General features: G+C 34.0%; 2 protein-coding genes across 3 annotated transcripts in view; one reads left to right on the top strand and one right to left on the bottom strand.

The window, feature by feature from the left end:
- ANO3 (anoctamin 3) overlaps positions 1–17,780 on the bottom strand; it is a 314,467-nt gene that overhangs the window by 49,479 nt on the left and 247,208 nt on the right. The gene's annotated exons all lie outside the window — the stretch shown is intronic.
- MUC15 (mucin 15, cell surface associated) lies at positions 5,809–17,171 on the top strand. The gene is made up of 4 exons (XM_040980291.1): positions 5,809–6,008; positions 11,979–12,712; positions 15,118–15,267; positions 16,757–17,171. Exons 2-4 carry the CDS (start codon positions 11,998–12,000, stop codon positions 16,921–16,923), a joined length of 1,032 nt encoding a protein of 343 aa, XP_040836225.1. The 5' UTR covers positions 5,809–6,008; positions 11,979–11,997; the 3' UTR covers positions 16,924–17,171.

The raw sequence follows: 17,780 nt of genomic DNA, 5'->3' as shown, positions 1-17,780 counted from the left end.
GCTCCGTTTTAAATAATGCGCCTTGCTAATGTACTTTATAAGGTAGCGGAGGCTGTCTCAGCTCCCTGGGCCCCTGCCTCCACATGGGAGATGTACTGGAAGCACCTAACTTTGGTTAAGCTCAGCTACAGTCGTTGTGGCCATGTGGAGAGTGAACCAGAGTGTGGAAAATCTGTTCCTCCTACTCTCTCTGTACCTCTGCATTCCAATAAAAATAGGAAAGTCTTTAAAAATGGTAATAATGGTGTGGCATGCTTCTTGGTAATGTCAGTTAAAACACTAACATACATCAGGCTCCTTTGTTAAAGCCAGGTTTTGACTTGGTTCCTAAATCTACCTTTCTGATAATGTACACCTTGGGAGTCATCAGGTAATGGCTTCATTAGTTCGGTGTTCATTTCTTGCCATTGACATGGAAGATTTGAAATGAATTTCTAGTTCCTGGCTTCTGATTCACACAGGCTCTACCACTGCAGGTAAATAGGCAGTGAAAGAACAAATGAGATTTTGTGTCTTTTTTGTCTCTCTGCATCTCAAATAATTACCCTTTCATAAACAAAATAGAAAGCTTGAAAAGTGCTTTAAAAGTGAAAGTGTATGCAGTAAATGACAATGTATTTATAAAGAATGAGATACCAATGCAGACAGATCCATCCATGTAGGGAAAGTTTAAAAATAAAGATATAGATACAGATTGGCATTGTATATTCTTTTGATTTTTTAGATTTAATTTGATTTTTATTTTTTATTGGAAAGCCAGGTAAACAGAGAGGAGAGACAGAGATAAGATCTCCCATTTATTGATTCACTCCCCAAGTGGCCACAATGGCCAGAGCTGAGCCAACCTGAAGCACCAGGGTCCGGAACCTCTTCCGGGTCTCCTACGCAGGTGCAGGGTTCCCAGGCTTTGGGAAGTCCTCCACCACTTTCACAGGCCACAAGCAGGGAGCTGGAAGTGAAGCAGGGCAGTTGGGATTAGAACCAGTACCCATGTGGGATCCTGGCATGTGCAAGGGGAGGACTTTAGCGAATAGGCTATCATGCTGGGCCTGGTTTTACATATTTTTACAACTCTTCATAGAATGTTTATAAAAATTTCCTATTGGTCCCATGAAAACAGGCACAGAATAGTATTATTGCATAAGTGGCCACCAGTAGAGAAAGGAATTTTGCTGTCAAGGTAAAGTCAGTTTTCACATGAGTCAGAGGGTTGAGGAAGTATTCAAGAATGCTCGAGATTGTTAAGACACAGTTTCCCTGTGAAACTACACACTACTTTTATTTATTCTACCTATGCCTCCCCAACTGCAATGATACTGTTTTCTCTCAAACTTAAATGTATACCATGATGTCCATGTTGCATCTATTCCTTGGTATTTCAATTACTTCAAATTAATAGCACAGAATATTATTAGAGGGGTATGTATGTGAGGTAGGTTAGATGCTATGAGCATTTCTCTGATTTATTTAGTTTAAATGCACAGAAAGCAAGGTCAAAAGTGGCTGAAGGTAATCGTTGGCCTAATCTAGAAACCCAGCAAGGAAAATAATTGTTCTTACCCATGATTTTTCCCAATTGGAAGGTGGGTTTTATTACTACTGTCTTTACCTTAGCATTTTAGCAGTTAGTGTGTGGAAACGCTCTGTAAATATCCATTTAATTTAACCAAATTCTAGAGATTAACCTTAATTCATGGTGTTACAACCTTCCTATTATTTCTGACTTTTAAATTATGCTCAACAGAATTTTCTGGAAGCATGCCGAGAAAGGGGATCTCTCACCAGAGAAAATCTTTTTTTTAAATTTATTTGCCTTATATATAAACAGTTGGGTTATATTTTTATCTGAAGAAACAACTATTGCTTAAAATATTTTCAAATTCATTTCATTGTACTTCTAAAAGTATTGATGGAAAAAAGGGCAGGGAAAAGAAGTCAAAACCCCTTTGAAGTCAAATAGCTAGAATAAAGAATAAAAAAGAATTCCAGGTATTGTTTTCATCAGAAGAGATAAGGATGTGAAGACTTCTAAGCATAAAACACACCTGAAAGGACAGTTTATCAGAACATCAGCTCTGAGAGCCTCAGTCTGGATAGCACTCAAAAACTACTGAAGACTTCTATTCATTCCTTACATTTATTTTTGGTCATATCCTCAAGCATGATGGCCTTCCCACGCACTATTGCAACACCACAATATGTGAGGCAGAAATAGAAACTTTGCTAAACAGGTTATTCATTAAAGCAAAGGACAGTGAATGGGGAACATTTTACATTTCCATTTTAAGTTACTGTTATTTATTGTTGCTCATGGTGTGACTGTAATACAGATGTGCCTTTAATATGGTTCTCTGCCTGATGGTAGAGTAGGCAATTTGATCCGAAGAATTCATAAACATGTATCAAGAGTATATTTTTAACATGCAGGCTGAACTGTCCTTGCCACAGTCATATCCAGAACTGGTTAATCAAGACTTGTTTTTCTTGTTAAATGTCTTCTATGAATAAGTACATGAAATCTCTGAATTTACTTCCAATGTCCTTGACAATGAAACTCACCTCTCGAGTAAGCCGCGATGACCCTCACACTACCTAGGAATAGCAGTGACGATTCAAAAAGCATAAATTCCTGTAGGAATGTGCTGGGTTTGAAAGCTGCCTGTATTTTTCTTTAAGTATGTCACCTTAAAAATTACTAAATAAAAAAATAATTAAAAAGAGAGCAAAAACATTTTCTATATACAAACTAAGAGAATGACAATGTCTAAATATTCTGTCTCTGCTTAATTTATTTGGAGGATATTACAAATTATAAAAACTAGTTTGGGACATTTGCTAAGAAACTTTGGAGACAAATTTTACATTTTCATATCAAAAAGTAGAGCTATTGTCATTTTTAAGTATAATTCTGCAGACCACCTCATACCCATAATGCAGCCAGCACCATACAATTGTCCTTTTTCTCATTTAGATTTTATTACTGAAACTGTGTCTCTAGTGCCAGTAATTTCCTCATAAATACATTATTTGAGAGTACAATATATCTGTAACATTATAAAAGGGATTTAAGGAAAAGGTGAATGAAAGAAATAAAACTGGATCATATGCCTAAACAGGAAGAAGAGAACTGCCTTTTACTGAGCACTTAGAGCAGACCAGCTTTTGCAAGGTTAGTTTCATCACAACTCATGTCATCTTTACAATAGCCTATGGTAAGTAAAGATCATTAGTATCTTTCAATACACAAGCAAATTCAGACTTCTACATATTGAATTATATTAAAATTAAAATGATGGACAATTCCCATGACATACCCCACAGATAATTTTTGGTCAAAAAGTTCCAACCTACGTAATTTGCAACATGAGATTGGCAATTTAGCTCCTGTCTTATCAAGTAGCCCGTAAATCACCAGTTTAAAACTTTTAATTTCGTAGGATTTTTTTTTCATTGTTTTTTTTTCAAGATTTCATTTCATTTCATTTCATTATATATGTATATTCATTATATATATATATAACAGCTGGCAAACATTTTTAGATTTTATACATATGTAAATATATATGAAATCTATCTATCTATAATAAACATATAAATATCTGCATTGGTTGTATAGAGGACTATTTTAAGGTACAAACCCAACAAAATTTTGTTTTAAAGTGAGCATGTCCCTATAGAATGACAACATGTATTTTCCTTGTAGTCATTGCAAACTTATCACACTCTATTAATGATTTTGATTAATAAAAATGAATTTCTCTGTTCGCTACTAGTTCCACTCATCCAGTGTCATTGGGTTCACACAAAAGATTTATAGTAAATTTAGAACGTTGTTTTGAATTTATTTAAAAGCAATATTCCATGCTGTTTCATATATACATCAGTGACAACAAAGTGTCTCTACATCCTGAAAACTCCTCTTGTGTGATTCCATGATTTCAGACAAAGATGAGAAATTTCTCCTCTGAAAAATTAATCAGGTATAGCAATGGCCAGTACCAGAAGCACAAAAAAGTATGTACATACTATGCAATGTGTTCTGTTAGCTGGATTGACTGACAAAATTGTTATTGTTAAGATCCTCTATAAAAACAGTGTCTAAAATTGGATCAGTCTTACCTAGAATTCGTTAGGTACCTGAAACTGTATCTTAATGAGACTCCTTTGGCAAGAAATCAATTCCAACTCAGGTGACTTAACAAAGGTCTTTAATTAGAATTAAATGAGCTGAGAGACAACTGAGACATTGAATTTATGCATATTTTTCATTTTACAGCTTTATTTCTAGATGTGCTCATGGTAGTGAGAGTAAACAATGTTTGTTGTAAGGGAATTTCCCCTCAAGTGGTTAAGGTTCTACTGAGGGTTGTGTGAAAGGGAATCTGAGCCCAAAGCTACAGTCTTTAGGAAAGAGAAACTAGAGATTAGATTTGATCTCCCTGCATTGCGAGTAGAACATTATAGCAAAAGTACCTTTGAATACCCCTACCTAGTACAAGCCATGAGTATTTTAGCTATGTCACAATGTCTTAATGATAACGCACATATATTTAGGGCAATGCCTAGGGATAGAGTTCACCCAATCGTGCTCATTCATGTTTAGTTCTCTAAGTGGAGACATAAGATATTTCTCTTTTCAATTGATTTATTTTCTTACTTTTTTTTTTTACAATAGCCATTTCTATTTAAATCATTGTTTAGCAACCAGTTATCTGTCAACTTAAATTTTCTTGATATTAATGTTCATACAGTTTAAATAGTCTTACTGAAAACTTTTCCAGGAGTTATTTAATTTTGAATAAAACTTAGAGGGGCCTTTGCACTTCAGAAAAGTTAAAACTATAGAATTACTTTGCTCTTCCCTGGGGTCAATTAACTGGGTGGATTCTTTGCATTCATTTCTAGCTCACCAGTACTTACACGTTAGCTATAAAAGTTTCATTTTCTCTCTCAGCAATTGGAAACCTATCTCCTTGCACAAAGAAACCAGGTATGAAGCTGAGTGTACTGGACTAAGCAAACTCTGGCGCCAGTCCCCAAATATTGATGTGCAGCATATCCAAGTTTCACTCTTCTCCTTTTCCTAAGCCGTGAAAGGCAGTAAAGGAAGTATGCCAGGTTGTTATTCAACTCTAGCACTTAATCAAGTATTACCTGGGAACTCTGAAACCCTCTGGCTTCTAAATTGAGAATAAAAGTACAGAGAATACAGAGTGGAAACTACTTAAAGCAAGGATCACATGACTATTCTCAGACGAGCCAGAGTTTTCCCTACTCAGCAAGAAACCATATCCCAGTCTCGGAAACATAGGGTTTCATAGTCACCTCCAAGAAATTGTTCAATGCAACTTTTCGTAAATCCCATTTCAGTGCACAGAAGGCACTATTCATTTTGCTATATTTTCCTCATGCTGGTTCTAACTAGAAAAACGGATTAGGAACTTTTCAATAAGCTGAGAAAACAACATGGGTCTGGCACAGGACAACAGGTGCAGGCAATGACTCATTTTTGTTTCCTCACTTGCAAAGGGGAGCCCAGAATATGCCAGAAATCCCCGATACCCCAGAATTAGTTACCAAAGTCTTTAAGACTTTGTCTTTTTTTCTTTTTCCACTTAGGAGGAGACACGGACGCACCCCCCCCCCCTTTGTTTTGTCACCACAGATTAGCATTCGCAAAAGTCAAAACAACCAACCTATGAAAGCAGGAGGGATGGGCTTGCTTTCTTTCTTTCTTTCTTTTTTTTTTTTTTCTTGTCTGTTTAAGACCTGAATGAGGTGATATCCTAGTGCTTGCAGCTGAGGAGCAGGTGAGTCAGGTTCCTGGGTGCTGAGTTACACAAGCCAGATACGGCCAGCCCCACCTAATTTTTGTTTCTTTGCACTCTCCTGCTCAGTGAAGCACTGCCACACAAACTCATTTGTGTTCTTTAATACATGGAAGACTACTTCCAGCCCGAATAACTGTGGTATTTCCGCTCCTGTTTAAACACCCGCTAGACTGGAAGGTAAGTTTGTAAGTTTGTATGGAGTTATTTAGCATGCGGCTATTTTTCTCGTTTTCTCCTCTCTCTCTCTCTCTCTCTCTCTCTCTCTTTCTCTCTCTCTCTCTGTTCTTTCAGGATCAAAGTGGCCTCAAATATTGACAGAACAGTCTGGCAAGTCACTACGGAAACCTCTGTGGAGATGGGGAGTTGTTTTATTAAGCAATTACCGTCCAAATAAGCACTTGCAATGTTAGATATGTTAAGATTCACTGCCAAATTTGCCAGATGATGAAACCAGCCGGGGTTAAATAAACCCTCTTAAAATTGACATGACTATTAAATGTGTCTTTATGCCAGCTCTTGGAGACTATTTTGAAATATGTAAAACTGAAACTGATGAATACATGTAAAATTAGTATTTAGATTTAAATTATGCATTTGAGATTAAGGATTCTTGAAGTATTAAGACATGATATTTTTTGAAAGAGCATCATCTCATGCAATTAGTCAAAAGTTTCTATGCATATTTTTTCAATCTTTCCTAATTAACAAGTTGGCAAAATGCACGATAATTATACAACCCTAGCATTCATTGGAAATTTAAAATGCTGTCAGTTTTATAGCAGGCATCCCATGAAGTGAATATGTGAATAATGGTATTTTTTTTGTGTGACTATGTAAGACTCTTTTTAATAAAGGGATGTTGACTTTTCCATGTAAATGCTTTCCATTTAATGGTGAAACAGAATAAAAGGGTAAAAATCCAATGTCAGGGAATTTGAATTCAGATTTCTATTAGAGAGCTATGCTTTTCACCTAAGCTTTTGACCCTCAGCTACTTAATTACCTGCTGCATTTTATGAGCAATGACTCCAAATTAGCAGATGGCAGGTATTTCATGTATTTTTCCTAGATTTATACATACCCAAAATCTTTTAATCAGAACAGTGTCACAAACTTTTTAACTTTTTTTTTCTTGAAGGAAGTCATATATTTTTCTAGCTTTGTTTTTAAAATGCTATGAATGTGAATCAATAGGCCTACGGTCTTCAGATACAATTCAGCTTTCTGGGTTTTCACTTTTCTAAACACTCTTCTTTATAAAACAAGCCTTTGTAGAAACATAATTGCTTATGTCTCGTTTGCTGTGGTTTGTTCACTAAGGGAGAGCAAAATATTACCTGAAGTTAGAAAGGCCACTTGGTAATATTCAAGTTCTACCAGAGATAGGCAGGGTGAGACTCCTATGAATCAGATAAACCCATTAGCTTTAATTTGGACCCTAGTATGTAGAGCTTGAGCAAAACTAATTGGGAGAAAAAAGGTGGCATTATTTGTTTCACTATGGAAACATGTTTTCATAGGATGCTCTCAGCGTACCTGAACTGAGGCTTTTATTTAACATTTCGGATTTTGGTTGAGTCTAGTGTGGCATCAGTTATTTTCCCATATGTGAATGCTTACCTGACATAAAACAGGGTACCCCCTTTTGTCCAAGCATGGTATATAACACCTATGGCTTAGCTACAACAGGAAGGCTGGGAAACTCATAATTTTGTTCATTTAGCAGAAAGGAAAAATTAAACACACATAGTGTGAATTTGCATCCCTTAATGCCCAGAATATTTATCCCTCTGCACTTTCTGAAGTCCTCCACACAAAAGTGGAAACTTGAAACTACCTTCAGGGCTAGCACTAAAAAAAAGAGTGTAAAATAGTGGCCATTCTGATTCAGTAGTGGGAGTGTTTAAAAAGATAAGTTTGAAAAGTTATTGAATACGAGGGAATAAAAAAGATTTCAATATATACAGCGAAGACAGCAATGCATTTATATATCACTAAGCACCTGGAAAGCTTTTCTTGCTTCTCATTTAATGGTAATTCCACCTTTAGAGATTCTTCCAGGTTAGGATGATCTTAGCTCTATTCCTATGTTACATCTTCTGAAGTTTTGGGGAGATTCTGTCCAAATGATTTATGCTCAAATGCAAATGAAGGCAGACAAGGAGGATAGCTCTGCTGCTGGTACATCTTGACTTTTTCTACCTCAACAGTTTTACTTGTCTTTCATCCCACTGTGTTTGCCTCCACAGTGCACCTGCCTGGCAGATGAACTTGGTTCACTCATGCATGCCATTCCTCAGCCAGTATAGCTTGAGTTTTACATAACTTGTATTCAACAATTTAGATATTTGAACTCAAGAGATGGGGGAGAACCTGAAAGGAAAACATAAAGAGGAAAAATACTAAATTCCTACATTGCACCTCTGTACAGATTGAGAAGCACTATTGCATCTCTGTACAACCATTATTACCTTTAAAATTTTTTTACCCCTGGTTTACTGTGCCTTGTCTCAATCACTGTCAGGTGAGATTTAACTTAAATTATTTAGTCCATGCTTCAACGGGGACTAGTGCATGAATAGCATCATTTGAATTCCTGGCTGCTTCTACTTCTTAAAGACAGACAGTATGTGAATGCTATAACCTATTGTCTTGGGGAATAGTACATTATCTGTCCCTTGCTATGCTCCAGTGTCACAGCAAGACTCTGCCTGCAGCCAGTTTAATTTCTGAATAAACTGTAAACATTTTTTTTCTACAACAGAATGTCTGATCCTTCTCTATTGCTTTCTTTTTTTTTCCCAGAAGATGATTTATAAGCAGTAAGAGAATGTTTGGCTCATTTTCGCTGTGCATGCTCCAGGTTTTCAAGTTAGGATCAAAAGCTGGGTGATTGAATGAAAGATCCCTTTGGTGGTTCAATGTTACAGGCAGGGTGAAATAGTAACAACAAAACTCACTTTGTTGATTCATGCTATGTGGATTCTCATTACGGGAAGTGATTGAAAGCACAATGGCGCATTCCTTAGGTAACACTACAGGAAAAATAGATTACCTAACGACTTTACCCCTCCTGTGACTAGTTTATTAGACAAAACAAGGAAATTTTTAAAGCAATTTTTAAGCAAGATTTGCTAAAAAGCTAAATCGCCTAATAAAGATGAACTCAGTATAATTCACAAATTGGATCACCAGAATTAGGTGATAAAAATGTTGTTGATGTTTCGCATGGATTTTGTGAGGTCACAAGTGAAAACAATTCTGAAAAGTTGCAGATTTTAAAAACTAAACTGAATTATATATTAAATGTGCTATGTGAGACATCTGCTTAATGAAATGTCAGTGAATTATATAAATCCTGTGGATAATTATACAATGTTATTTTTAAATGACATGGAAAAAGCATCCAGAAACCATAGACAGGGATAGAATCTTTTTTTTAAATTAGGGTAAATGTCTGCTTAGGATATTTGAGGAATATTTAAGACAGAGGATACCATATTCTAATTTTTATTTGAATTATACATTTCTCTGTTGAAAATAATTAAATTTGGAATGCATGCACTAAAAAACAATGTGGGATGAAGGTCTAAAAAGAAGCTAAGTAACAAATCCTAACTCCTTTGCAACTTCTGTTATAAGATGAATACACTTCTCCCTCTGCATCCACAGCTCCAGCCAACCGCAGATAAAAAACTGGGTCTGCATTGAACAAATACAGGCTTTTTTTTTTTTTCAAAAAAAACTGTTATTACCTAAACAATATATTATAACAGTGTTTACCTGGAGTGCAACAGCTTTTACTATTGCTTACATTCATTAGGCATTATAAGTAATCTGGAAGTTTTGAAATATATGAAAGATACACATAGCTTATACAGAAATACTTTGCCATATTGTACAAAGGACTTGAGAATCTGTATATTTTGGTTTCCACAGGAGTAAGGGATGAAATTCCTAACAACTCACTTATGTGAGTGTTTGAATTCTGTTTTTCCCCTTTGCTAGCTGTTTGTCCTTGAACTCATTAGTGATATATTGTTGCTATAGTTTTAATGAGCATTACATGGAAAGTGTATGCCATCTTATCAACAAATGAATAATGTACTTCAAATGATGCTACTAACTTTCAGACTAATATTCTTGATCAGCTCAGAAAAGTGAATGGAACATAATAAGCAGAATTATTGCAAATATCTGTGCAGTCACCATTGGTCAAGTATCTTCAGTGCCTAAGAGGTCTCTTTCCGTATCCCTGCCCACCTACAACAATTTCCTGACCTCTAGTAGTTTAGCTGATTTTTTTTTTGTCTGTTTTTGAAGTCTGTGAATGGTGAATGATGCAATAGATTTGGATGTCAGGCTCTCTGTTTTAAGTTCATGATGATCATCCCTGTTGCATGTAACTATTTTGCTAATATTCATTTTGCAGTTGGTTACTTCACAACTTATTGTGCAGTGTGTTACATTGGTCATTAAGGCTGCCAATAATACCACAGATTCTGCTTGTATGTCTGCTTACCTGTCTTTTTATGAAGTATACTTACGTGGCAAACTCAGGGCATGGGAAATGTTCTATCACTAACATCTTAGGAATTCATAGTAATGGAAACCTTGTTAAATGCTTTTGAAGAAAATTGCTATGGATATATGTCATCGATACATCTGTCTTGTACATCTCTGTGAGAAGTCATGAAGTGAAAGTAGGAGAGTTGGTACTGAAAACCCAAAGGTGACCAACAAACGTGTTTAGAGGCTCTTTAAACCCCAATGAAGAGCCGACAAGATTCAATTATTTGTAAAAGCTTGAGGAGTAGCTCTTGAGAAGTAGTAACTGATATTGTACCTAAACAAGAGGAACTGCACCTCTTTGCTCAAGCTTCCTGGTAGCTCTCCAAGAAAACTCAGATCCAGTTCAAAGCTTTAAGTTCTAAGTTTATTATTTGAGGACAGAGAATCTAGCTTTTTGTTTGTTTAAATAATGAATTTTCGATTGAGAGCACTTTCAAATTTTAAAACTGGATTAGGTTAGAGTAAAGAAACCTGGACTAGAATTCTCTTTTCCAATGACTGCCTACCATTTCTATCCTCTCTGAACCTAAATTCCTTCATTTTTAAAACAATTACAATTCAGGCTATGCATTTTCTCTCAAGGGATGATTGTGACACGCAAGTGACATGATCTGTCAACTTGTGACAATCTTGAGCTATAGTTATATTTGAATACTGATTTCTATTAAGTGTTTACTTTGGACAGAGACCTATCTAAATAATCTCATCTAAAACATTCAGAACAACACTATGAAGTTATTTTGACAATAGTGATAAAGCAACTGCTCATGCTCACTATTTTTTATAGGCTATTTATAATACAAGCCATAATTTTAGTATAAATGTGATTCTAAAACTTTTTCCGCAGAATCCTCCTTATGAATTGTAGTACTTTCATACTTGAGAGGCAAAATAATTGCCTAAATTTGAGATCAAGACCATGACATTCTGTCCCAACTCTGCTATAATCTAATCAGGTGAATTTTTTCACATACAACACCAACCACATATTTTAGCTATCAAATAAAGAATAAAATTAAAATATATTCCCAAATCTAGAAATCTTCCAATTCTCCCCACCATGAGAATAAATAGAAAAGCATCTTAAAAGAAAAGGTGCCTGAAGAAAAGGAAAAACTGAAAATTTAAATATTCTCAAAATCTGTTCAAGAAAATTCATGACTAGTTTAAAACCAATACATTATGCATTTGATGTATAATTAATAATGTCATTTTCACAATAAACACTTCAAATTGTATACATGTATTTAGGAACATGTTCCCTTAAATAAATTTTTTTATGTTCTTTGATACATACGTGTGTGTGTGTGTGTGTGTGTGTGTGTGTGGTGTCAGATAAACATTTTGCATAGCATTTCTCCAGAAGATGGAAAACAAAAATTTTAAATAGAAAATTGAACCCAGTACCATTAGCTAAAATACTTAATAACCCCTCAACCATAATGTCTTAGAAAAAAATTGTAATACTATAACCTAGACAATACATCTGTCACTTTTTATCACTTTAGAGGTATAGATTCACTTATAAAACAGTTCATTTTATCTGATAAACAGATCGTTCTTGTTTTCTTTCAGATTCTTCCTAATATAACCAATGCCAAATAAAGCTACAATGTTTATTTTAGGTGAAATTCTTTTGATTTCAACCTTGTGTATTTCACTGTCAAATGGAAGTCTTGCAAAAGAAAATCCAGAAGTAAATAAAACAGAAAACATTCCAGAAGATACGAAAACAATGAAAAATCATTCCATTTCCTGGCAAAATGATGTTATTTTAAGTTCAAATAAAGAATATACAAACACATACAATCTCAAGGCAAGCAATTCATCTCTTCTGAATGAATCAAACAACATCCATGAAATTACAGATTCCTCTAGCAAGTTGGTTACAGGCAACTTTACTGATAGTCCAAGGCCTACACCTGTGTTTTCCACAAGCTCTCCCTTGATTCATGGTTTTGTCTCTAGATTGCCTTGGAACTCTTCTTTAGCAGATAAAACTCTTTTGACTGTCTCAACACATCCCACTGCTACAAGTGTTGTATCATCAGAAAACCTCCCTTCTTGGTCTTTGGACAACAATACTGTGAAAACTCCTGATAACAATTCTGCTACAGTGAACATCCTCCCTCCAGCACCAACCACAAAGTCTGTGACTTCCTTCACCAGGGAATCAACCACATGGCCTCACACAGACAATGAAAGCTATGCTGGGTTTACCCCCTATCCAGAAGAAACTACTCTACAGCCCACAATAAAATTTACCAATAATTCAAAAAATTTTCCAAATACTTCAGACTCACAAAAAGGTAATTGTAATATTCCTTTTGTGTGAAAATAAGTTTCAAAATAAGTTACATAGATTAAGTCTAAAGAAGGCATCCTGTTGGAAAAATAAGGAACAATGCAATAGCATAGATGTTCTTACTTTTAGGGGATAGCCACGTTCTTGAAAATATAAAATAGTTTTATAGTTTAACTGAATAAATCCTGGTCATTGCTATATGAGAATAAAGTAGGTAATGGAACACACTGAAAAACAGTTTAGGTGAAGAAAAGGTGTAGACTGATTGAGGCAACAATACAGTTTTATATACAGAATAATAACTATAGCTCAGTACTTGATCACCTGAAATTTCACAGGCTTGTTAGGAATACCATATAATTAACTTGAAAATATATGTAACTTGCCAAAAAGCAAAATGAATGCATTTATAAGATATCAAAAACCATATAACAAACATAGGGCAATAATAGAACATTGATATTAAAGGAAATAATTTTAATTTAGATTCAACTAAGGAATTCCTGCTTAATTTTTAGGTTGGTACTTAATGAATACAATAAAAATCGAATTTGATTTAAGTGTTAGAAAACAATATCATGTGAACATTTTTATATTTCATTTAGGGGCTGTAAGCATAAAATGGAAAAGATGTGTAAGAGTTAATCATTAATTACATTTATTTCAACTCTAACCATGATTTTTTTTCTCCTTGGAAATTTTTTTAAAGTAAATACTGTTTTCCTATCTATGAAATATACTGATTTCAGTGCAACTTACATGAAATACTAATAATATGAAAATTAAATCTCATAAACGTGTGTGAAAGTTTCTGTCTGTACTAGAAATATTTTACATTATAAAATCTGTACTTAATTGCAACCATTGTACAGAATCATAAGAGAGAGAGGAAAGAGAGAAGTATAGTAGGTCGAGGTAAGATGAAGGAGAGGTAGTAATAGGTTCGGACATACTAAGTAACAATTTTAACTAAATATACTATTTTTCATTTTGTATGTAATTTTAGCACACTTGGTTATCCATTCTGTACTATGGTATCCCTTCTGAATGGCATAGTCTGTGTCTATCTAAACTCAATAACACTTCAAAAATCACTTCAAAACACTTCCAAAAAATAGAGTGTATAATTAAAATTAATTTCATTGTGATGCAAACATTTTTGAAATCCACACTTAGTTTATTTTTCCAAAATGCATTTAAAAATACTTTTAACAAAAATACTTACTCATTTGAAAAGTAGAGTTACAGAAAAAGAATCAAATATAGAGTCAGAGACAGAGATATGAAGAACAGGAAATATGCTGTCCTGTGGTTCGCTCCCCAAATAGCCACAGCCAGCAAATCTGTGCCAGGCTAGAGTCAGGATTTAGGACCTCCATCCTGGTTTCCACATAGATGGCAGGTGCCCAAGCACTTGGGGCATTCTGCTTCTGCCTTCTAGGCACCTTGTCAAGAAGTTAAACTAGAAAAGGAGCAACGAGGACCCAAACCAGCACTCTGACACGGTGTGCTAGCATGCAAGCATCTTCACACAACGCCACACAAAGCTTTATAAAACTTTTGAGAAGCTTTGTGAGCAGATACTTCAAAAAATGTGCACCCAAAAGCTTTATTCTGTTTTTCAAAAATTGTTGAGAGTACTGAGTTCTCCTCCCATTGCATTTTCATTAAAAGAAAATTCAGTTAACTCTCCATCTCTTTCCAATATAATTTTATTGTACTGTAAGTGAAATGTAACAACTTAAAATGGACTTTTTCTGAGAATACTACAGGATTCCTCACTTTCATAACTAATGAAATTGTCTCTATAATTAAGAAACTTCACTAAATGCGAGTATAGAAAGCATTCCGTGGTTTTATTGATGAAGCAGTGAATTTTAAATTTTTGGCTCCCTTAAAAATCAAGCTGCCTTGCAATGGCAGAAATCTTTAGGTATTTATCATTTTGTAGATATATCCTATATCTGAATACGCTGCTTTTTCCTTGGAATTTCATGGTTTATTTTCAGTTATTCTTTATTAATAGTTTATACTCTTGAATTATTTATGAAAATAAGCTTGAAGTCCATTTGTTCCTCAGAAATTCAAAGTTTATGAAAACCCGAACTAGTGTAACATTTAACACTGAAATTATATCTTCATGGAGCACACATAACATTGAGTGCTATTGGCATTTAGTAAATAATCACTTATTAATACAAGACTTAGCAATATTATTGAACTACTTCATGAATTCATCAAGAAGTAGTTTCTCAATATATCTCAATAGTCAGGACTTTGTAACACATATATACACTCATAATTTTTTAATTATAAAAACATTAAAGCATTCTTTCATATGACATATATTTATATTTGTTAAAATAATTTCAATATCTCATCTGTATTTGCACATTTCTTTTCTTCTAGAGAATAGAAATACAGGAGTAGTATTTGGAACAATTTTAGCTGCTATTCTGGGTGTATCACTGCTCAGTCTTGTTGGCTACTTGCTATGTAGTAAAAGGAAAACGGATTCATTTTCCCATCGACGACTTTATGATGACAGAAATGAACCAGGTAATAAACACTTCCAGAATCTTCATCTGTTCACAATGTTTTTTAAATAAATGCAGTTGCACAGCATTGACAGGAAGGGATTCAGGAATCCACATTAAAAAAGATAGACTAAGGCTTTATTGTGATCAGCCTTCTGTTTCTCAAATAACAAAACCAACATAGTTATTGTGAATATTTAATTGCCATTTGAAACTATTGCTCATTGGCTCAAAAAACCAATTTCAAAATCTAAAATGCATGTACAAATTGGAATATAGCACTATGACATTAATTTTTTTAAAAAGCCAATTTGATCATTAAATGCCTACAAAGCTATTTGTTAGATCGTTTAGTAGGTATAATCTGGACAAACACTATTTTCTCTATTTATAACTCTTCCTAAGAGTTTTACACTGACAACAACCTTCTGCTTGCTATCATAGTGTATTGCATGTTTTCAAATATTGAATCATATGACCTTAGTTTGGAATTTATGACTTATATGTTGCAAATGAATGAAAAATACATATGATAAAAATAAAGCAATACAGTTGATCTTTAATACCAAAGTGTGGATTAGAATAGAGAGGATAATTATTTCACACGCCTAACTTAGTTTTTATCTTTAGGGAGTTAAAAAATCTGCTTTCTGATTTGGACAAAAGATTTCGTGACTATATTAAGCATTTAAGTGCTCTTGGTGGCTTTCACTGATATGTTACTGAGCTGTGGGCATCACAACTGATGGCACATTACTCGTGTTAAAAACAAATTCATTTATTGTAAATTGAGATGTCTTCTGTTTTAGGGGTCTAGTAACTCACTTATAAAAGTGCCACTCTGCCACTCTTTGAAAATTAAAAAAAAATGGAATTTGTGTCTTATGGAATAAGTAGATAAGTATATAATGAAACCCACTTGCATACTTAGATTATTAATGTAATAATCAGTTGGTTATTGCTACTTTATGACACCTAGTACATGCCTAGTTTTTCTTTGAAAATAAATTCAAAATGATTAGGAAGGTAAGTTATTTTTTAAAAGGAGAAAAAGCTTCATGAATAACAAACCTCAGCCCCATTTAATCTTTAATTCCTCCACCATAAATGAAGTGACTTATTTATTTTTAAAAATAGATCAAATTCTCAAAACTAGTCTTTATACCATATTAAATTTCTAAACATGTTGAAAAGCTCTGAAATGACAAAATAGTCAGTTAAACATTATTTCTTTATAAGTTATTTAAACTTCATTGTAATCTTCTCTTTAGTTCCTTTTTTAATATATATCTCCAACATTGAAATTTGGGGATTCAAACTGTTCTCTTAGCCTTGGAAAGATGGAATGATATCTACTTGCTCTACATTTCATAGTTAATATGTTAAAGTGAACATGAAAGCTAAACCTATTTACTTATCTAGAACAATTCCTGTATATTGTTAATATAAGATATATGAGTTTGTTTCTCTCAAAGTATACTAAGAAATGATCCTACTTTTTTACTTTTTAGTTTTACGATTAGACAATGCACCTGAACCTTATGATGTGAGTTTTGGGAATTCTAGTTACTACAATCCAACTGTGAATGACTCCTCTGTGCCACAAACCCGAGAACATGCACGGGATGGCATTCCTATGGAAGACATACCTGCACTTCGTACCTCTATATCAAATTAAAACGAAGTTGGCTACATACAGCAAGCGTCAACTATTTCCTGACATTTTAACAAATTCATCTTCTAAAAGAATTTGCAAGAACATTGTCCTATAGATTGTGCATCAAGAATTTAAAAGCATTAAACTTCTACAAAAGCACAGTGAAGATAAATCATGTAAAAACTTTGTTACAGATCTTAGTTGTATAATTTCTAATTTACATAACTGTAATTAGCAATTTTTTTTTCATTTTTGTCTTTAAAGGATGTTTGTGGTATCACACAAATAAAATGTTCATTATGACAGCATTTCCTAATGATTTAGCTGTGAAGTTCCTTTGTCATAAATAGAGAACAAAAATCTCATTTTAATTTGTTTCTTCAGCAAAACCCAATGGAATTGACAGTTTCTGCCTCACCTGTAGTTCTGGCGCCATAAATATAGATTAGCGTGTTTTTGAAGGAGAACTGGAAGGATGGGTTTTTAAAGTTGATTAAATTCACTTTATATTTTAATTAAGTATTTTTAATTTCTTACTTTTTGTTTAAACAAGGAAAGAATATGTGCTAGTGAATCTCTGATCCTGGGAAATGAAGGCATTTAGATGAAAGGCCTGTGTTTTATTCCATTGTGCTTTGACGCATCAACACTTGCATGGTAAACCCTTGAGCTCCCAATATGATCACAGACACATTCAACATGTTATAGTTCAAAAAATGGCATCAACCAGAAAAGTAATAGTTTCTCTAAAAGTTTTCAAGAGTTGTGGAATTATAATTTATCTGAATGTATTTTAGGCTAAACATAATTGAATAATGAGAGATCAGACAGGAACATGATGAAAAGGGGTCAAATGTGAACAGTTGTAAATTGTGCAA

This window comes from Ochotona curzoniae, unplaced genomic scaffold (assembly GCF_017591425.1).
Source record: "Ochotona curzoniae isolate NIBS_2020 unplaced genomic scaffold, NIBS_Ocur_1.0 contig_3432, whole genome shotgun sequence".
In the NCBI taxonomy this organism is placed as follows: domain Eukaryota; kingdom Metazoa; phylum Chordata; class Mammalia; order Lagomorpha; family Ochotonidae; genus Ochotona; species Ochotona curzoniae.
The sequence above is the reverse complement of the archived record's forward strand: the minus strand, read 5'-3'. Positions and strand labels throughout refer to the sequence as shown.